The sequence below is a fragment of the Hyperolius riggenbachi genome, chromosome 11 (assembly GCF_040937935.1).
Source record: "Hyperolius riggenbachi isolate aHypRig1 chromosome 11, aHypRig1.pri, whole genome shotgun sequence".
In the NCBI taxonomy this organism is placed as follows: domain Eukaryota; kingdom Metazoa; phylum Chordata; class Amphibia; order Anura; family Hyperoliidae; genus Hyperolius; species Hyperolius riggenbachi.
In genome coordinates, this window is record NC_090656.1 from 39,768,665 (window position 1) to 39,791,754 (window position 23,090).

General features: G+C 46.5%; 1 protein-coding gene across 1 annotated transcript in view; it reads left to right on the plus strand.

Moving 5' to 3' along the window:
- Positions 1-23,090, plus strand: part of PEPD (peptidase D) — a 419,775-nt gene that overhangs the window by 392,289 nt on the left and 4,396 nt on the right. The window contains exons 13-14 of the mRNA XM_068260589.1: positions 5,390-5,574; positions 14,752-14,943. Coding sequence (XP_068116690.1) covers positions 5,390-5,574; positions 14,752-14,943 — 377 coding nt within the window. The remainder of the gene's footprint in view (positions 1-5,389; positions 5,575-14,751; positions 14,944-23,090) is intronic.

Here is a 23,090-nt window from a genome sequence, read left to right on the forward strand (position 1 = left end):
GCATCATCTCCAATATATCGTCCCTTGTGCTCTAGAGTGGGCCAAACATAATGCAAAGTGGGGAAACCTCTTGAGGGCCAAATTTAATGGCTCTGAGGGCCAGATTTGGCCCGTGGGCCGGAGTTTGACATGTATGATCTAGAGGGTGGTGGGTGGAGACATTATGGAAAGGAGCCTGGCCTTGCAAGAACATTTATATTGTGCTTTTCTCCTGGTGGACTTAAAGCGCTTAAAGAGAAACTCCAACCTAGAATTGAACTTTATCCCAATCAGTAGCTGATACCCCCTTTTACATGAGAAATATGATTTTCACAAACAGACCATCAGGGGGCGCTGTATGACGCAACGTAACAATGTTCACAGACAGGAATTAGCTGTTTACAGCTGTCTCTAACAGCCAAAACAGCTAGGAGCAGCTACATAACCTGCCCACAGTAAAAATGTCACCATGTAATAAATGTCAGAATGTAAATCGGGGAGAGGAAAGATTTTACAATGAGCAAACACTGACTAAATCATTTATACATAATTATGGTAAAAAATGAAGCACTTTTTTTACTACATTATTTTCACTGGAGTTCCTCTTTAAGCTGCAGCCACTAGGGCGCGCTCAGTAGGCAGTAGCAGTGTTAGGGAGTCTAGCCCAAACTCTCCTTACTGAACATTAGGGAAGGAGACACATGGGTTATCTATCGGATCAGGAAGTGGGCCTTCATTGTGACCTACAGCAAATTATAGGCTTGTCTGAACAGGTGTGTTCTGAGAGTATGTTTGAGAGTATGTTTGATGTTTCCAGGCTCGGAGTGTGATGCACTAGCTGTGGAAGAGAGTTCCAAAGGAGAGGTGATGCTTGTGAGAAGTCCTGGATGCAGGAATGAGAGGAGGTGACTAAGATGGAGGACAACATGGTCTCCTGGGAGGAGTGAAGGTTTGGATGGGATGGTATATGGAGATTTGTGAGGAAATGCATGGAGGAGACAACTTATGTAGAGCTTTGTATGGTAGGGCGAGGAGTTTAAACTGGATCCTCTAGGTAATAGATAAGAACTTGCTATCTAATGCTAGGTACACTCATACGATTTTCTTTTAGATTTACCTACCAGATCGGTTATTTCCAACATGTCTGAATTTTGATCGATTTTCCAATCGTTTTTCATTCAGTTCTATTGCGAAAAACGATAAAAAAGTGATCGGAGAATCAAAAAATCAATCAAAATTCAGATCGGACATGTTGGAAAAAATCGATCTGGCAGGTAAATTTAATCGAAAATTGTATGGTGTGTACCTACCTGCTGTACATGCACATTCAGGAGGGACAATAGGATTATTGACAGTTCATTCGGAATCTGAAAATAATTATGGAGTTGTTGTTTTGCCTGTCATATCCCTAGTGAATCCAAGACACAGCTCTGCAAGACTGCAACTCACTTAGCTACATAAATCACAGCAGACAACCCAGCAGTATGTGTGTACAAGGATCATTCCTGAATTGTAAGCAAAAGAGTTTCAACCTGAGAGTCAACATGAGTAAACCTCTAAATGTTTCAATCTATTCCTTAAAACAATACTTATAGCATACAACTATGCGCTTTGAGTCCTATGGGAGAAAAGCGCTTTACAAATGTTATTGTATTGTATTGTACCTCAAATGTAACCATCTGTGACCTGAAGTAAGAGACCTGCTTACTCTACCGTTTTCACTGTTGGGTCTTTTCCAAGCTTGGTGATTTATTTATTTTTTGCCTGAGTGGAAACGGCCATCTTGCTGGTGATGTCTGCACTATGCACAAAATAGAGAGAATTCACAACATATTTAGCCTCATGCACTATGTGTAACTGCAGTCTGACAGGGAAGGGGAGGGGTTAAAGGATACCCAAGCTGAAATGTCTTCTACAAATGCAGGCTCCAGGCATGTACAGCACTGCGTAAGAACTTCTAGTGCATATTCAGTTTGCTTTATTCTTTACAAACTGGTGCACTTTAAAGAGGAACTCCAATGAAAATAACATAATGAACAAAAAAAGCTTTATTTTCATAATAATTATCTATAAATGATTGAATGAATAATAACCAATCAGAACCCATCTTTTAGAGAGGGATATGGAGGGCATAGCTGAGTGATGGAGTCTTGGCCCTCGTATAATGCTGGGGATACACGGTACTTTTCCCCTTATCAATCGAGCCGCTGATGGCTCGATTGATGTTTTCCGACCGGTCCGATGACCCACCGGATCGATACCCCGCTCGATGGCGGACAGTAGCGGGGAATCGAGCGGAAGATAAGGAGCGCCCCCGGGGACGAGTGGGGATCGATCCACTATCTCACCGTGTATTCCCAGCATTATGCCTAGTACACACCATACAATGTTCTGTTAAGATTTTTCTGTTAGATTTTCTGATTATTTTCTGTAAAGTACTGGTAGAGACTGGTCATTATCTCTGGTGTATTGTCTTCTGGTTATCTCCTGCTGAGTAGAGCAATGCCTAATTTCTAGGCAGATAGATGGTTAGATAGAAAATTTCCTACATGTAGGAAATTATCTATCTGGCAGGTAAATTAACAGAAAATTGTATTGTGTGTACTAGGCATTAGTCCGGGTGACCGTGAACTGACTGGCAGTAAAGCCAGGGATCGGGAGTGTTTGCTTTGGCTCAGATTTATCAGATAAAATGATATTGATCTTTGAACCTTTTCTGCCTCTTCCAGATGCTAGCAGAGTCCAGGAGTGCATGTATCTCACAGACCGCTGCATGCAACTGTGCTGGTCTGTCAGCTAGTACTATGTGTGTCAGTTAGTACTACACTTGGCAGTTAGTACTATGTGTGTCAGTACTATATGTTAGTACTACGCTTGGCAGTCAGTATTAATGTGAGTCCATTAGTACTATGTGGGTCAGTATTATGTGTGTCAGTTAGTTCTACCCTCTGACAAAAGCTAAACTAGTAGGAGGGAGGCTACTATTACTGATCAGGGCTGGAAAATACTGCTTACTGTGACTTTACCTTATTCTCTCAAGTTCCTTTCAATCCCTCATAAAATAATTGATTCACCCTGACATAAAGAGGAGCTGTAGTAACAATAACATAATGAATACAATTGCCTTTTTTTTTTTTTTTTTTTACAATACAGTATTCACTGATAGATGATTTAGTTAGTGTTTGCACATTGTAAAATCTTTCCATTCTGAAATCTATCACAGGTGGTGACATCTTTACTGCTGGAGAAGGGCAGTTTTGCAGAATGTTCATTTACTGAGAGTTCTGAAGCCAGTGAAAATAATACCCGGTTTCCTAGAATGTGTGTGTGGGGGGGGGGGGGGAGGTAGAACTCTGCGTAATAAACAGTCTAGGAAATTGAAAGAAGGGATGAGGAGACTTGACACCTTAAAGGACAACTGAAGTGAGAAGAATATGGAGGCTGCCATATTGATTTCCTTTTAAACAATACCAGTTGCCTGGCAGCCCTGCTGATCCATTTGGCTGCTGTAGTGTCTGAATAACATTAGATAGATACAAGCATGCAGCTAATCTTGTTAGATCTGACAATAATGTCAAACACATGCTTGCTTGTTTAGGGTGTAAAAATATTAGAGGCAGAGGATCAGCAGGACAGCCAGGCAACTGGCAGCCTCCGTATACATCTCACTTCAGTTGTCCTTTAAGGAACACCGAGACAACGGGATCGCATTCCTGCAATATGTTGAAAAGTGTTAGTATACATGGCAATACAGACATTGCTAGAGAATACAGAAGTAGGAGACCGTATGATCGTAATAGTGAAATATGTACAGCAATTCACAAGATACAGTATTTCACAAGACACAACAGGGAGAGAGACGTGCCCTTCCAACGTATGTCTTGTTTTGCGTTTTTCCGCGTAAAGCAATGTGTTCTATCTGCCAGACGGCGTTCATCAGAGGCTGCTTCACATCTAAGGCAGAGGGCTGCACATGTGATGCAAGTCAATGGGTTGCCCGACAGTCGGGGTTTCCTTTGTGTTCGTCCGAATTCCTATTTCACAGCATTGGACAACTTTCTGTTTTTTGTCGCAAAAATTACAGATAAAACCTCCCCACGATATCGCAGTGTTCGCCTATTGCAGGTTTTCCAGCTCCGATTAAAAAGAAACAAAAAATTGCTGCATGCTAGTTGTGTAAAAGCCGTGCCTATATAAGTGGAAACGCAAGCAAATCGCCCCCCTCCCCCCTCCCCCTGGAACAGGCATGCAGTCAGAAGGCAGAAAACTGGATCTGTGTGCTTATTCCAATGTGGTTATTTATAAATCATTAAAGCCAGGTAACTGCGGCACAAAGTCTAGTCTGTACCCCAAATTCTCAGCTTTATGACATGCTGATCATGTAGTATGTCTAGCAAATAGTCCAGATACCACCCTCAGATCCCTTCCCCAGTACAGCAGCAACTTACACTGGGTCCCTGTCGTTCTAATTGGTTTGTATAGGTAAAACTAAAAAAAATGTGAATATCGTGCACAGAGCAGTTTCTAGGCTAAATTGCACCCAGGGTGATGATGTAAAAATTGTGTGCCACCAATCCTCCCCACGGACACATACTATGCCCCCAGTATAGGTCATCAGGTATGGGTGCCCCAAGTATAGGTAGCCAGGCATAGTTGCCCTAGTATAGGTTAGCTAGGTATAGGTTCCGCCTGTTTAGGTCAGCTAGGTTTAGGTGCCTTAACTATAGGTAGCTAGATAAAGGTGGTGCCTTAAGTATAGGTAGCTAGGTATAGGTGCAGCCAGTATAGGTTAGCTAAGTATAGGTACCCCCCCCCCCCCATATAGGGGATGGAGGAGGGAGCTGCAGCCTCACTGGGACTCACCCGCAGGGAGGAGAGCCCAATTTCTTCCTCCCAACCCCCGCCCCCCTGTGCTCCCTCTTCTTGGCAGAGTACTCCAGTATTGCTTGACAGCCATTTTGTACCTTCTGGGTGGGTGAGGTCACTTCCTGTTCTGGGTAGGTGAGGTCACTTCCTGTTCTGGGTAGGTGAGGTCACTTCCTGTTCTGGGTAGGTGAGGTCACTTCCTATTGTGAAAATGTGGTTATGTTTTAAGACTGAATATTTATTAAGACCATTGTTGTTCTTGAACAAGGGCTGGTTCACACTGGGGTCGATGGTGAAATGCTTGCCGATCCCCGGCAATTACCAAAGCACTAGTGCAGTGTCCCCCTATGGGAGCATTCTCACTGCAGTGTTGTGATTGTATAAAATCCCAAACCTGCTACATGCAACATTTCGGGAACATTGCGCAATCGCTTAAAATTCGCATTGCACAATTGTGTTTTGCGATTGTAAGTGTGAGCTTACAGACATTATGACTGCTTGAATATGTTTCCCACTAACACATGTTGCCTTTGTCTCTGTGCAGGAGTGGCCTGGCCCGATATGCACCGACTGGCTGACCGCGTCCAACTAGAGGAGCTCGTTAAAATTGGCATCCTGAAGGGCAACGTGGAGGATATGATTAAAGCCCACATGGGGGCGGTGTTCATGCCACACGGTCTGGGTCATTTCCTCGGCATTGATGTCCATGACGTTGGCGGCTATCCTGAGGTCAGTGCGTTATGTAAACAGTACATGAACCACAGTCAGTCCCGCTCACCTGTGCCCCTCGCAATGTTTGCTCTGCTTTTATCCCTGATCACCCCTGTTGTTTGCACTGTCCCTGATCAAACAGCCCATCACCCTCTGTCCTGTCCAGCTTCTGCACTGCCCAAGGCTAAACCCCCATGTTACCTGGCAAAGCAGACCTGTCATACTTCCCAGCGAATGTAAGCAGACTCTCCTCCTTTCAGAGCGAAGCAAAGCACAATATGACTCCTTCACATACTACTCAGCATTCCAGAGGAGAATTGCTTTATTAGTTATTGCTGGTAATTCCAAACTATTTTGTGTGCTGTCTACAGATGGTACTTCAAATACAAGAAAAGTGATTATTATTATTATTATTATTATTTAGTATTTATATAGCGCCGACATATTGCGCAGCGCTGTACAGTGTATATATATATATATATATATTGTCTTGTCACTAACTGTCCCTCAAAGGAGCTCACAATCTAATCCCTACCATTGCCATATGTCTATATTATGTAGTGTAAGTACTGTAGTCTAGGGCCAATTTTTTTTTTTTTAGGGGGAGCCAATTAACTTATCTGTATGTTTTTGGAATGTGGGAGGAAACCGGAGTGCCCGGAGGAAACCCACGCAGACACGGAGAGAACATACAAACTCTTTGCAGATAGTGCCCTGGCTGGGATTCGAACCAGGGACCCAGCGCTGCAAGGCGAGAGAGCTAACCACTACGCCACCGTGCTGCCCGTGCAGAACCCATGCACTCTGTTGTCTCTGGATCCATCAATGGGTCTGTCTCTTTTTGTCAGACTAAAGCTGACAAAATTTTCTGACAGATTTACTGTCAGATCGTCTATTTCCAACAAGTCCGAACTGATTTCCGATCGATTTTCCATTCACTTCTATGAAAATCGATCAAAAAATCGATCGGAAATTAGATCGGACATGTTGGAATTAGTCGAGCGTAGCATAATGCCTGGTACATTCCATGCAATTTGTCATCAGATAGACGGGTCAAATAGATAATTTGCAACAGATCCAATCTGATTTTTGATAGTTTTTCTGATCAATTTTCCAATCACTTCTATACAAAATCAATCAGAAAAACGATCGGAAATCACATTGGACCTGTCAGAAATGATCTATTTGAACCGTCTATCTGACTGGAAATTGCATGGTGTGTACCAGGCATATAAAGCTGTGCACACACGCTAGATGAAGCTTGGCAAGACAGCCGATAATGAATGCCTCTGCTCTCCCCTCGCCTCGCGCGTTCTCTGCTCTCCCCTCGCGCGTTCTCTGCTCTCCCCTCGCGCGTTCTCTGCTCTCCCCTCGCGCGTTCTCTGCTCTCCCCTCGCCTCGCGCGTTCTCTGCTCTCCCCTCGCCTTGCGCGTTCTCTGCTCTCCCCTCGCCTCGCGCGTTCTCTGCTCTCCCCTCGCCCCGCCCGTTCTCTGCTCTCCCCTCGCCCCGCCCGTTCTCTGCTCTCCCCTCGCCCCGCCCGTCCTCGGCCCTCCCCCGTGTCATCTGCCCTCCCCTCGCCCTCTGCCCTCCCTTCACCCCGTGCGTCCTCTGCCCTCCCCGCGCGTCCTCTGCCCTCCCCGCGCGTCCTCACCCCCCCCCCCCCCCGCGTCCTCTGCGCGCATCCTCGACCCTTGTCCCGTGCATCCTTGGCCCTCGTCCCGCGCCCTGGCGGCCCTTCCCTCGTGTCCTTTGCCATCCTCAGGTGAGGGATCAAGTCCCAATTCCTGCAGGGGGACATAGGTACATATACAACACACATAGACATATAGGGTATAGAAAAGCAATAAATGTTGTCTGAAATAATCTTCCCTGATTGATTGGAGACAGTTTACCCCAATTGGTGCACAAGTAAGAATGTTTGGAGGTGGCAGACGGAGCAGCGGTATAGTAGTGCAGTGGGTTTGTACAGGACTCGTTGGCTGCAGTGTGACCCACAGGATCTGGCTCACTCATCTGTACAGGCATCCCCATTATCCGTACGCCAATCCTAGCATGCACTGGTTGACTGGCATCCGATACCATTATGGATGATAGTTTTAATTGGCAAACATATAGTGTCTGTACGGAACTTAATCCCCAAATTCCCTTGCATGGCTCAGAGTGCTGACCAGAGGCTGTGTTAGAAGAATCATTATCGTTTGGCTGCTGATGACTTCTGAAAGACAAATCATTTAAATAAGCACAGATGACGAATGTTATTCTTACAGAATGGCAAAGCCAACAACACTTCGTAGAATTCTCTGTTAAATTGAAACCCCAAACTTTTCTTGTTTGCTTGTTTTGGATAATGTAATGAATAGTATGGGCTTGATTCACTAAACTTATCAACAGTGTTAGGTCCTTTTTCCACTGCACAGCTGAATCGCAAATCGCTAGTGATTTTTAAATCGCTAGGGTTGTTAATTTATCATGGAAATCATGAGAAGTATTTTCCACTATAGTGATTCGATTTGGAAATCGAAATCGCTTTCTGGAGCGATTTTAAGACGGATAATGCAATGCAAATGAAAAATCGGAATCGCTAAGGGCCCTTTTCCACTAACAATCGCAATCACAAACGCTTGCGATTGCACGTTTTCATTAATTCTGTTATGTGATTGTGATTTTTCATTTGCATTGCATTATCACTCTTAAAATCGCTCCAGAAAGCGATTGCGATTTCCAAATTGAATCACTATAGTGGAAAATACATCTTATGATTTCTATGATAAAGTAACAACCTTAGCGATTTAAAAATCACTAGCGATTTGCCATTCAGCTGTGCAATGGAAAACGGCCCATAGCAAAATTAATGAAAAATTGCAATCGCAAGCGTTTGTGATTGCTAGTGGAAAAGGGCCCTAACAGCGCGAGTTATCTGCTGTTATGTGCTCTACCGAATCAGAGGCCCTTAATTTAGTGTCCCTGCACTCTACGCAGGCTTTTGGCAGCGTATCGTGCGTAATCGGGGAGTGGGCACCCTGGGCACGCTAGGCTGCTGAATTGCAGCATAGCAAACGCTAACAACATAACGTGGCTCCACTCCTCCCACCCTGACCACCAGTGGGTCCAATCACATTAAAGGACCTGATCCCCGCACTCTGATTGGCAATGTCACTTGATAGACAGCCTATTGGGCCAATCAGAGTGCGGGGATCAGGTCCTTTAATGTGATTGGACCCATTGGGGCTCAGGGCGTGAGGAGTGGAGCCACGTTGTGTTGTTAGTGTTAGCTATGCTGCAATTCAGCAGCATAGCGTGCGCAGAGTGCCCGCTCCCCGATTACGCACGCTATGCTGCCAATAGCACGCGTAGCATGCAGGGATACTAAATTAAGGACCTCTGATTCGCTAGCGCACGTAGCAGCAGATAACTTACGCTGTTATGCTGCGCTAAGCTTAGTGAATCAAGCCCTTAGATTGCTATAATATCTACCAGATTTTATTTCTCTCTGTGCCCCATTTGGGGACATGTTCTGTGTGTACCCAGAGACATGTCAGTGGTGCAATCAGGGTCCTCTTCCTTTGAATATTGCGCACATGCTATCATTCAGATTAGCCAGGTAAATTGTGCAGGACTGTTTGGTAAGAGATTCTATTGCACTCCTATTCAATTTGACCAAATCGCAGGAAAGCTGCAGCAAGCAAAACGTTTGTGTAGCAATCAGAAATTCTGGCACACTATCAGTACAAGGCTGGGAGCACACTAGCCCATAAAGCATGGATTTTACCACAGGAAACACGCACCGCTGCGCATATAATTACATTCCATGTGCTGAACGAGAGTCAGGATTTTTTATGCGTTTAAAGCTTCAACAAGAGGATGTGTGCATCACCTAGTTATACCTGACTCAATTAACTACTTGCTGACCGGTCCACGCCAATTGGCGTGTACTTGGCGGTAGCCCCAGGACCACTCCACGCTGATTGATGTGAATGGCCTTCAATGGGGCTAGCAGGAGATCGCGTGCGCATTTAGTCTCCCAGCGGCGATCGCCACTCGGAGACTGTTAGACGACGTCTAATATACCAGTACAGCGCTGCGATCTAAGGCAGTACTGTACTGGGGACAGCAGAATATACCTGTACAGCGCTGCGATCTAAGGCAGTACTGTACTGGGGACAGCCGTGTGATATGGCTGTCCCCTCTGTAGTCCAGGAAGTGATCGGTTGTCATAGGCAACAGAAAGCTCTGTTGGTGGGGAGAAAAGGGAGGGAGAATCACTTGTGCGCTGAGTTGTGCGGCCCTGCAGCGAGGCCTTAAAGCTGCAGTGACCTAATTAGTAAAAAAATGGCCTGGTGTTTAGGGGGGTTTAACACCACAGTTCTCAAGTGGTTAAGAGGCTCAGCTCTGCAAATGTGCATTTGCTTTCACTTGCCAGAATATGCAGGGTCTTAAAACTAACTGTACTGCAAAATTTTGCCCTGCGAGGGTTAGTCCGCGCAAAAAAACAAAGCAGACGCCAGAAGCTGCAGGCAACATCTGGGAAAATTTGATCACCTGGAATGCTTGTGCAATCAGGTGAACGCTGCCATTCATCTCAATGCAGGATCTGGTGGACTCCGGCGGTATACAACGTGCCGGACACCGGCAACCAGGGCCGGATTACCGACCAGGCAACAAAAGCAGTCGCTTGGGGCCCCATTCAGAGTCAAAGGGGCCCCATCAGCACATAAACCAGCCCTTGCCATCCTGTCAGCGGTGGCTGGATGGTATAATGGTTAAAGGGACTCTGAGCAGTGCAGTAACTATGGAAAGATGCATATCATTTTAAAGCTCTCTTTCTCCTCTTTCCAATGATATATAAACGGCTGCTCTGTGCCTTTTAGTTTTCGATATTTTCGCGATCGAAATCACGGCCACAGGACGACTTTTCTCCAAAGTCAGCGGTGGCTGGATGGTATAATGGTTAAAGGGACTCTGAGCAGTGCAGTAACTATGAAAAGATGCATATCATTTTAAAGCTCTTTTTCTCCTCTTTCCAATGATATATAAACGGCTGCTCTATGCCTTTTAGTTTTTGATATTTTCGCGATCCAAATCACGGCCACAGGACGACTTTTCTCCAAAGTTGGCAGCTCGATTCAGCACAATGCAATGAAATATAAGGAACCCAGGGGGATATAATTACAAACATCATGCTGGTAGGTGTGAGGATGTAATGAATTAGTTGTGGGTATGCTTAAAGGCATATCCACAGGCACTGCTTGGAGTCCCTTTAAGGGCTCTGCCGCTGACACAGGAGACCAGGGTTCGAATCTCAGCTCTGCCTGTTCAGTAAGCCAGCACCTATTCAGTAGGAGACCGTAGGCAAGTCTCTCTAACACTGCTACTGCCTATAGGGCGCGTCCTAGTGGCTGCAGCTCTGGCGCTTTGAGTCCACCAGGAGAAAAGCGCGATATAAATGTTATTTGTCTTGTCTTGTCAAATGATGCCGTGCGCTGCTGATTGTCTTCAGAGCCAGGCTCTCCTCCTAGGTCCCCCTCCTGCTACTGTGCGCTCTGCCGCTGCCCACTCTACCCCTCCCTTCCCACAGAGAACCACAGCTGCAGCAAGAATGATAGCAGCAGATGGCAAACGCTCACTCACCTATCCATGATCCAAGCGATAGAGATCCCGTCATCTGAAACCCATCTGTCTCTTCTACAGTGCAGCCGCTCGCTCTGAACTTCCTGATTCTCAGATCATACAGGAAGTAGGAAGTAGTAATAGTAGTAGTAACAGAGCGGCAGCACTCTAGAGGAGACAGATGGGCTCCGGATGACGGGACCTCTATTGCTTGGATCGCAATAGGTGAATGTGATTCATCTGGTGCTGTCATTCTCCCCCACTGCGGCTGCCTTCTCTGCTGGACTATCGGATTCACTGGGATGGAGGCTGCATGGTGGCTGTCTAGTTTGGGAGGAAATTGGTTGTTCGGTGGTGGGAGTGGTTATGTAATTCTGTCTGGGGAACGGCTTCCGGTTTGGCGGTGTCCAGAGCTTTCTGCTATTGCCAGGATGGAGATGCAGGGGGAAAGTGCTGCTGCTGTGATATCTGGCGCCCTCTTCACAGGGGTGCCCCAGCCCCTGAGTGCAAATGTCCCAGCCATTCATCTCTCACTCTGCATTTTGCCGCTGCTATTCCCTGCATTGTGCACCCACAGAGGAAAGCGGGCTGTTGCCCATAGCAACCAGTAGCTCGGCTGCCCCGGTGTGTGCGGCATTTTGCTGTGCAGCTGCATCTTCTGATTCTATTACGACATGATGGGGGGGCCCAAATCAGTTACTTTGCTTAGGGCCCCATTTAGCCTTAATCCGGCTCTGCCGGCAACCGCCCTTCTGAACCGGCCCTTACTAGTAGTTTGTGATCAGTCAGACCTGGGTGTCCACAGAACTGCTCCTGAAATGGACAGAAAATGTCAGCACTGGAAGAAGGTCCTCCTGTGGAAAGTGATTTGATTATAGAAGCATGTGGCTAGTTCTCGCTGAGCTCTCGGCCGGGTTGGCAGTGCACCGTGTACACCAACAGGAAGCCACACTTGGACTGCAGCAGTGTCGCAGTAAAAGCTCTGTTATTTGTGAAAGCTGAAGCCTGGGCCATTTGGCGAGCTAGACGCCCTGCCGTGTCAGCGGGGGTCCTGCTATTGTTGTCAGGCTGAGAGAATCGCATCCAAGAACTGATTCCACTCCGGGTCCGCACTGCTCCCAATGGCCAAAATATACTGTGGCGCTTGTGGGGAGTTGGAGCGAGACTGCGCTGTGCGTTCCAGGCCCGGAGCCCGAGGTTCAGCGTGACGGGGGGTGCACATTGTCAGAGCGCTTCTGGCTGATTAGGCCTGACTCTTTGGCTGGCTTACTTATTTAGAAATTCAGTACAAACTGGACAGAGCAGCGAAAGAGGAGCTGAAATCACAATTAGCTGCGCCAAACGCGACATTCAGGAACAAGCGACGCTGGATAATGTATGTCTTGTCCGGGGACACAAAGGCTTCTCACAGTCTGAAAACCTGTTGACCGTCCTACTACGTGGAGGTGGTAAAATTGGCCAATCAAAATTGAAGGTGTGTATGCACCCTAAGGCTGAAATAATGGCCTGTCGTAGTGTCTCATCTCACAGATATATACAAGTATACTCCGCACTGTCCCTGCCCTCCTCCAATGATCTACCAATGTGCCCATCTGTCATCACTGCTTTCCAGGCTGACTACTAACGTTCTCTGGCAATAGAGCACTTTCTGCTGTGCACAGTGTGGATCATCACCTACCTACAAACCAGTTCCATCACAGGAGATTGTTTGTGAGTAGTCCTGTGTTACATATGGTGAATGATTTACTGTCAGACAGCTCTAGATTTGGACATAGAGTATAAGGGCCGGTTCACATTGGCAATTCTATGGCAAACGGATCAGATGTCTAGCTGATTGGCGGTTGATCCATTTGTTTGCTGTTCACCTGCTTCCTTTCGGTTTTCCCACATCCCCCCAATCCTACACCAACCCCAGCCTATACCCCCCCCCCCTCCCCCCATCAGCAAAGTAGATTTTTCTCCTTAGAACGGCCTGTTTCTTCACTAGTGTGAAAAGATCGTTCTGTTTTCTCATTGCCCCCAATGCAGCGCTTCAGTGTCTGTTTCCGTTCTGCTGGGCTCAGCGGTCCAAAGAAATTGTTGCAGCACAAAACTTGCTGTCCGTTCAGCAGATTGTGCGGAACAGATCCATTCTAACAGACCAATGTGAATGGATCCATAGGGTTAACATTGGATTTGTTTCATTAGGATCCGCGAACTGACAGTTTTTTTTTTTTTGTTTTTTTTTGGCAGTGTGAACTGGGCCTAAATGTTTTTTTGTAATGTACTTTTAAAGTGTCTTAACCACTTCACCCCAAAGCGGTTTTTCCCCCAACGGACAGGAGCGATTTTCACCTTTCAGTGCTGATCCCTTTCATTTGCCAATACCTTAATCACTGCTAATCACAATGAAATGATCTATATCATATAGATCTATATCTATATGTTTTTTTTTTCACTACCAATTGGGCTTTTTGGGGTTGATATTTGTTTACAGTAATTACTTTTTCTATGCATTTTAAAGGGGAAAAACAAGGAAAAAATAAAAAAAATACACTATTTCTCCAAATTTGGAAATAAAGGTGTATTTTTTTTCTTTAGTGTTTTTTTTTTCACTATTTTCACAAGCACGGTAATGTACGCGCGGGAGCGCGCATGCGCACAGCGGCAGCAGCACTGTCTGACTTATAAAAACGTCCTGGAGCCATTAAGAGGCTCTAGTCTAGCAGCTTGTCATTAAGTGGTTAAACTATTTCAAGCAATGTATACAATAATGTAACATTTAACAATAATATTATGTAATAAAAATAATAGTATTGTATATTTTGTACTGAAAGATAACTTTGTTTGTATCTCTGAAACGCTGTAACTGGAGTGGTTTGTAAGTAGAGGAATGTCTGTAATGTCCATGTCACACAATAGGGTTGATTCACTAACAACAATAGCAGCATACAATTGAAATCGGCGTCGGGAGACTTGGGCACAGGATAGAGCCGGTATATGGCTGATCCCGATTCTGCACAAGTTCCCGGCGATATTAATTGCTATTCCCCCTCCAGTCCGCCATGGATGGTGGGGAATTATAGTGTTTTAAAAGTAACTTCAGCTCTGTCTTCTGACGGCGCCGAAGTTGCTCCCTGTGCTCCGCTATAGCCGTAATTCCTATTGCGGTCTATGGTGGCGCCGGCTGCACCCAAATCTTCCTGTGCTGAAAAGCACAGCTCCGCCAATAGCACTAGTAACCTCCTGTTACTAATCAGTCTGGGTGATACGTGTGCTACTTGTAGTGTGCATAACTTAACCATCACTTTAAAGGATGTGATTCCCGCACTTTGATTGGCCCCATAGGCTGCCTGGACAGCCAGCCTATGGGGCCAATCAAAGTGTTAGGATGACGTTTGTTGTCACTTCAGGTTTGCTTTGAGCTATGTGCACACTGGGGATAAGATGAGGCCTCCCTGTTTCCTGACCCCAGTCAGTGTAGCGATGAGCTGATTGTGTCTCTCTTCTTAGCAGCCCGTTCTGTTCTATGGAAAGGAGAGGGGGGAATATACACAAGCGGTTTCTCCTTTTTTCCCCTCTCTGAGCTATGTTGTTGTTCTTCTCCAGGGTATTGACCGCATTGACTTGCCGGGGCTGAAGAGTCTCCGCACAGCTCGGAACCTGCAAGAGCGCATGGTCCTCACCATCGAGCCTGGAATCTACTTCATCGACCACGTCCTGGACCTGGCCCTGGCCAACCCTGCGCAGTCCTGCTTCATCAACAACGACGTGCTGCAGCGCTTCCGGGGCTTCGGAGGGGTGAGTCACATGTCACATCAGTAGTTTTGGGGCCAGTTCTGGGATTTATGTGCAGATGCATGATCACAGGAGAGATGCTGTAGAATATAATGCAGTGCAGCCACTACCTCTACATGCAGCCACCTCCTATAGGCAGCCCCTCCTCCATATCCGGCCACGTCTTCCACTGCCAGCCTCTCAATGTAAGAAGATATGCGAGCATAAAGGGAATTCTCTGTTCACTTCCGACACTGTAGATTTTGTTGACCGGTCTACGGTGCGGTTCCAGTCTCTTCTCTCCCCGCTGGCTGCTTCTTCCTCTCTTGAGTCCCGGGGTGCCTGTGTAACGCCCCAAATGCTAGAGGCCTCTAGTAGTCATGTAAGGTACGTGCCACAGTGCCCCTAGTGTCTGTCTTCTGCATGACACCACGCATGCGGCCCAAGACTCAGGAGTGAAGGCAGCTAGCAGGTGAGCTACACCCTCTCAGGTCGTGATCAGATCATGACCTGAGAGGGATTTATCAGCTGGCCACATCAGCCAGCTGCTGCCCACTAATAATACTATCTTGATTGTACTGTACAATCTTACCAAATGTATGTAGTAGAAGGGTAAACTGACAGGATATACTTAGAGCAGATACTTTAGGTAGTCATATTACATAGAGGTGGTAAGATAAGACCGAGAATGTATCATTGATGGGCACCTTATGGACCATTTCACACTGGTGCGGTGAGGCAAATTGCCGCACTGCTACCAAAGCCTAATGTAACCCTATGGGGAAGGTCATACTTCCCACGTTGCGGAACACTGCACCGGAAGTGCCCAATTTAACGCTACCGCAGAACTACGTTACAGTGCGGGACCAGTGGCGTCTCCATTGGCCTGGAAGTCATGTTAGTCTATGGCGACGCAGGGTTTTTTGGCGTCGTGCATGCGCAGAAGCGTATTTTTACAACACGCTTCCGCATACCCAAAGTAGGAAGTGACCGCAAGCGCGCGTCACTTCCTGCTTGGCTGGTGGCCAGATAGGGAACGCAGTGTACTAACACGATGTTCCCTGAAGGCCTGTTTTTGTCAGTGCGATGGGTATGACGCACTGCATCACTGACGCTGGTTTACAGTGTAAACAAGTGTAAGGGTGTGTACACACACACACACAATTTTGATTGGGCAGTTTTACCACCTGCTTGTAGTATGAGGACCAACAGATGGTAAACACTATGAGCAGATTGTGCAGGTAAGTACTCATATTACACGGAAGTGGTACCTCAGGGTAAGTACACACACCAGCCTTATCATTATTGCCCACAGGGATCAGTAGTTGGCAGTTCGTGGCCTAGTGCTGTACAGTTCTGTTGCTATGGAGGAGGGCGGGGGGGGGGGGGGGGGCATCTGATGGAGCAGCTTCCAGCGGGGGGGGGGGGGGGGGGCATGCGGTCTTTGTCTGGCTGTCCTGCTGATCCTCTGCCTCTAATACCTTTGAACCAGCAGATCAGGTGCTCTGACTGAAGACTGACTGGATTAGATGCATTGCAATGGAAACAGAGGTGCCAGCAGAGTAAAAGTTAATCATAGGTAAAAACAGATAAAAGTTGTGGGTGGCAAGGCTGGACTTACCTCCCCAAAACCAGACCCAAACACTATGTATGGTTTAAACAAGATTTAATTTGTACTCCAGAACAAATGCAACGCGTTTCGCGGGTCTCTAGCCCACTTCCTCAGGGAATAATACAGATAGGAGTAACTCAGAAGTTGTGTAGCCAAGTACAGAGGCGCTGTACTTGGCTACGCGAAACGCATTGCATTTGTTCTGGAGTACGAATTAAATCTCGTTTAAACCATACATAGTGGTTGTGTTGAGTGGCAAGGATGGACTTACCTCCCCAAAACCAAACTTTTATCTGTTTTTACCTATGATCAATTTTTACTCTGCTGGTGCCTCTGTTTCCATTGCAATTATTGTTATCCACCTGGTGGATGGTGAATTCTTTCCTTCTATAGAGAGCGACTTTTTAGCCTGAGTGGGGACAGGCCTAATATCCCCATAAGTGCTTTAAGTGGTTGCCTGAACCCGGCAACCCATAATTGTGAGTATATATTTTTATTTGCTGCTACCTTGGCATTCCTTTATCATCAATAATACACTATTGGGGGCTCTCCATTGTGTTTTTCCTTTCTTTTCATATGGATTAGCTGCATGCTTGTTTTCTGTGTGTGACTTAGACACTACTGCAGCCAAAGAGATCAGCAGGGCTGCAAGGCAAGTGGTATGGTCTAAAGGTGGCCATACACTTATAAATTTGCAGCAGATAGATTTGTTAGATGCCTGTCAATTCAATTCAAATCTGATGTGTGCCACACACTAGGAACAGATTTCCAATAGATTTTTAAAATGAAATCTATTGGAAATCGATCTAAATGCATTTGGACCATTAGATACTCTATGGGCTAGCAGATCGACCTAGATTTTCCATCCTGTCAGATCAAATCGATCAAAATCGGCTGCAAATCGATTGATAGAATTGATTTCTGATCGATTCTGTAGGATCAATCGATGGCTGAAATCGACCAGTGTATGAGCCCCTTAACAGGAAATACATATGGCCGCTTCCTTATCGCTCTCATTTCAGGAATTACATAACAGCTGATTGATAAAATGATTTATCTGGTATCAGAAGCTGATTAGTGTCATGCAAAATTCCAGTTCATGTCACAACCTGGGAAGTTGGCGTTCAGATCTGAGTTTTCTGCATACTTAGCGGGAGGAGTGTGTGGAACACTAATGAAGCTCCGCCCTCTGTGGAACGCATCATTTTATGTCACGTCAATAAAGCTTTATTTTCCGCTGAACACACGGAGGTGTGTCTGATTGGAAGATGTGTGTCTCCTCCCCCTGGGTGGAGTCTGGGTGGCCTTTACACAGCGCGGTACTTGGCGGTGGTGTCCCGCGAGGTCAAGGTGAACGCCGCATCTGTCGGCTGACTCACAGCGCAGATATTAAAGATATCCGGGTCATTGCTGCTAGCAACTCTGATAAGATATGAGGATCTGCTGACAGCACTTCTGCACATGTAGTCTGGCACAGCTGGCAGTAAATGATTCCTGTAATCTAGAGCAGTATTTGTACAGATTAAAGTACGCGCTGGCACAAGCATTACAAGTAAACGCTTCCTCGTGTGAAATCACGAAAAGAGATTCTTCTCAAACTGGTTTCTGTGGTGTGTGGTTAACACGCTGCTGCCCAGTACCGGGACAAGGTCCTCCAGCACCCAAGGCTGAGACACCAAAGTGCGCCCCTCCATCCCTCCCCAGCCATCACACACTGATTGCTATTAGACTAAGAGGTGCCTCAGTGCCCCCAACACCTTAACCACTTGCGGACCGCCCCCAGCCGATGGGCGGCTATAAAGGCTGGGCCTAAACGACCGCAATACGCCCATCGGCGGCGGCGGGCGTGGTTATGCGGCGATCGCGTCATTCGTGACGCAATCAGCCACCGGCGACAGACTCCGCCCCCCTCGCGCTGTAACCCGCCAGCCGTTCGGAAGCGCCAGCGGGTTACTAGCTGCCCGATCGCTGCTGACAAAGTGTATAATAGGCTTTGTATTGTATACAAAGCCTATTATACAGGCTGCCTCCTGCCCTGGTGGTCCCAGTGTCCGAGGGACCACCAGGGCAGGCTGCAGCCACCCTAGTCTGCACCCAAGCACACTGATCTCCCCCCCCTCCCCTTTGATCGCCCACAGCACCCCTCACACCCCCCCTGCCCACCCCCCAGACCACTGTTTGCACCCAATCACTCCCCTAATCAACCATCAATCACTCCCTGTCACTATTTGTCAACACTATTTTTTTGTATGCCCTAAACTGCCCCCTGCTCCTTCCTAAACACCCCCCACCCCTCAGATTCTCCCCAGACCCCCCCCCCCCCCTGTGTACTGTATGCCTCTATCCCCCCTGTAATAACCCACTGATCACCTGTCAATCACCCATCAATCACTGCCACCCATCAATCACCCCTAACCTGCCCCTTGCGGGCAATCTGATCACCCACCCACACCATCAGATCGCCCGCAGATCCGACGTCAGTTCACCTCCCAAGTGCATTGTTTACATCTGTTCTCTCCTCTAAACACCCACTAATTACCCATCAATCACCACCTGTCACTGTTACCTATCAGATTAGACTCTAATCTGCCCCTTGCGGGCACCCAATCACCCGCCCACACGCTCAGATTGCCCTCAGACCCCCCCTTATCAATTCACCAGTGCATTATTTACATCTGTTCTTCCCTGTAATAACCCACTGATCACCTGTCAATCACCCATCAATCACCCCCTGTCACTGCCACCCATCAATCAGCCCCTAACCTGCCCCTTGCGGGCAATCTGATCACTCACCCACCCACACCATCAGATCGCCCGCAGATCCGACGTCAGATCACCTCCCAAGTGCATTGTTTACATCTGTTCTCTCCTCTAAACACCCATCAATCACCCCCTGTCACTGCTACCCATCAGATCAGACCCCTATCTGCCCCTAGGGCACCCAATCACCCACCCACATCCTCAGAATGACCTCAGACCCCCCCCCGTGTACTGTATACATCTATTCTTCCCTGTAATCACCTGTCAATCACCCGTCAATCACCACCTGTCACTGCCACTTATCAGATCAGACCCTAACCTGCCTCTTACGGGCATCTGATCACCCTCCCACACCATCAGATTGCCCCAGACCTACCCTCAGATCACCTCCAAAGTGCATTGTTTACATCTGTTCTGCCATCTAATCACCCATCAATCACCCCCTGTCACTGCTACCCATCAGATTAGACCCCTATCTGCCCCTAGGGCACCCAATCACTCACCCACACCCTCAAAATGCCCTCAGACCCCAGCCCTGATCACCTCGCCAGTGCATTGCTTGCATCTATTCCCCCCCACTAATCACACCTTGAGACACCCATCAATCACCTCCTGTCACCACCTGTCACCCCCTAGCACACCTACCCATCAGATCAGGCCCTAATTTGCCCCGTGTGGGCTCCTGATCACTCGGCCAAACCCTCAGATCCCCTCTCAGACCCCCTTCCGATCACCTCCCCAGTGCATTGATTGCATCTATTTTCCCCTCTAACCACCCCCTGAGACACCCATCAATCACCTCCTGTCACCCCCCCTAGCACTCCTATCCATCAGATCAGGCACAATACAACCTGTCATCTAAGAGGCCACCCTGCTTATGACCAAGTTCTACAAAATTTGCCCCCTCCTAGACCACCTGCCATCAAAATTTGCAGATGCTTATACCCCTGAACAGTCATTTTGAGACATTTGGTTTCCAGACTACTCACGGTTTTGGGCCAGTAAAAATGCCAGGGCAGTATAGGAACCCCACAAAAGACCCCATTTTAAAAAAAGACACCCCAAGGTATTCTGTTAGGTGTATGACGAGTTCATAGAAGATTTTATTTTTTGTCAAAAGTTAGCGGAAATTGATTTTTATTGTTTTTTTCACAAAGTGTCATTTTCCACTAACTTGTGACAAAAAATAAAATCTTCTATGAACTCACCATACACCTAACTGAATACCTTGGGGTGTCTTCTTTCTAAAATGGGGTCACTTGTGGGGTTCCTATACTGCCCTGGCATTTTAGGGGCCCTAAACCGTGAGGAGTAGTCTTGAAACCAAATTTCTCAAAATGACCTGTGAATAGGACGTTGGGCCCCTTAGCGCACCTAGGCTGCAAAAAATGTGTCACATGTGGTATCGCTGTACTCAGGAGAAGTAGTATAATGTGTTTTGGGGTGTTTTTTTACACATACCCATGCTGGGTGGGAGAAATCTCTCTGTAAATGACAATTGTGTGTAAAAAAAATCAAAACATTGTCATTTACAGAGATATTTCTCCCACCCAGCATGGGTATGTGTAAAAATACACCCCAAAACACATTATACTACTTCTCCTGAGTACAGCGGTACCACATGTGTGGCACGTTTTTGCAGCCTAACTGCGCTAAGGGGCCCAAAGTCCAATGAGCATCTTTAGGCTTTACAGGGGTGCTTACAAATTAGCACCACCCAAAATGCCAGGACAGTAAACACACCCCACAAATGATCCCATTTTGGAAAGTAGACACTTCAAGGTATTCAGAGAGGGGCATGGTGAGTCCGTGGCAGATTTAATTTTTTTTTTGTCACAAGTTAGAAGAAATGGAAACTTTTTTTTGTTTTTGTTTTTTTTTTTGTCACAAAGTGTCATTTTCCGCTAACTTGTGACAAAAAAATAAAATCTTCTATGAACTCACCATGCCTCTCAGTGAATACTTTGGGATGTCTTCTTTCCAAAATGGGGTCATTTGGGGGGTATTTATACTATCCTGGACTTTTAGCACCTCATGAAACATGACAGGTGGTCAGAAAAGTCAGTGTTGCTCCAAAATGGGAAAATTTACTTTTGGCACCATAGTTTGTAAACGCTATAACTTTTACCCAAACCAATAAATATACACTGAATGGATTTTTTGTTTTTATCAAAGACATGTAGCACAATAAATTTGGACAAAAATGTATACAGAAATTTTACATTATTTGAAAAATGTCAGCACAGAAAGTAAAAAAAAATTATTTTTTTGCCAAATTCAATATAATAAAAACTAAAACTTGCAGCAGCAATCCAATAGCACCAAAAGAAAGCTGTATTAGTGACAAGAAAAGGAGGTAAAATTCCTTTAGGTGGTAGGTTGTATGACCGAGCAATAAACCGTGAAAGCTGCAGTGGTCTGAATGGAGAAAAAGGCTCTGGTCCTTAAGGGGCGAAAATACTGTGGTCCTCAAGTGGTTAAAAGGAATAACTATGGTCACATGCAGTCACATACGCGTAATATATACATAAATCAGGAATACAAAAGCAGATTGCTTTCACCGAGACCCACTAGGAGATTATAAGGGGCTAAAACAGTAATTTTGCCTTCTTAAAGTGGACCTAAACTCATAACATCCTCCCTGCTCTAAAACATACTAGGCTGCCCTATTTATCTCCTTTTAAACAATACCAGTTGCCTGGCAGCCCTGCTGATCTTTCTGGCATCAGTAGTGTCTGAATCACACACCTGAAACAAGAATGCAGCTAATCCAGTCGCACTTCAGTCAGAGCACCTGATCTGCATGCTTGTTTAGGGGCTAAGGCTTAGTGTATTAGAGGCAGATGATCAGCAGGATAGCAAGGCAACTAGTACTGTTTAAAAGGAAATAAATATGGCTGCTTTCATTTCCCTTTCATTTCTGTTGCCCTTTAAAGCAGAAGGTATTTGCGATAATTAAGCTGTACGAGAGCAACTGTGGTTTCCCACAATGCATCACTCCTGAATATGCAAATCATCTCCTTCTGCTCCTGAAAGCCAGGCTGTACATCCAGAGCTGCTGGTGCATAGTGAGCCTGCGCATACTGTTCCTTCAAGTGTAAAGGTTGCCATACAGATTGCCAACCATTGCAGCAGACAGATCGATCCCTCTCATGTGAATCTGATCAGGGCCTGATCAGTCCCCCCCCCCCCCCTCCCCCTATACACAGCACACAGATTTTGAGTAGATGTCACCATGAGATCTGTTGAAAACCTATGGGACTGCAGCATTGCACTGTATCGCCGTTTCCCCGCCCGTCCGATTTACCACCATCGATTCCACTCCTTGCATTGCGGGTAACTGGCAGGTTCGGTTATCGAATATGCCAGTGAAAATTGATGTGTGTATGTAGGATTTTGAAGCAGAAATACACCGTTTAGGGCTCGTTTACTCGGATGGTTGAATAGCGCTGTTGATAAGCAACAACAATCATTTATAAAGCACTTTTTTCTCTTGGAACTCAAACCACACAGAATTGTCGGATCCGTACATAATTATGGTCTGGAATGTGCGACGAGAAAAAGTTACAGTATGTGATCATAAATGCCAGACTAATCGGCAAGCTTTTCAGTTTTGACTTAAACGCCTCCAGGGTTGAAGCTGTCTTGATTGGGTGTGGCAAGGCATTCCAAAGGGTAGGGACAGCATGATCCTAGGAATGCTAGACACAGAACCTTTATATCGCACTTTTCTCATGGCAGACTCAAAGCGCCAGAGTTGCAGCCACTAGGGGGCGCGTGCTTAGTAGGCAGTAGCAGT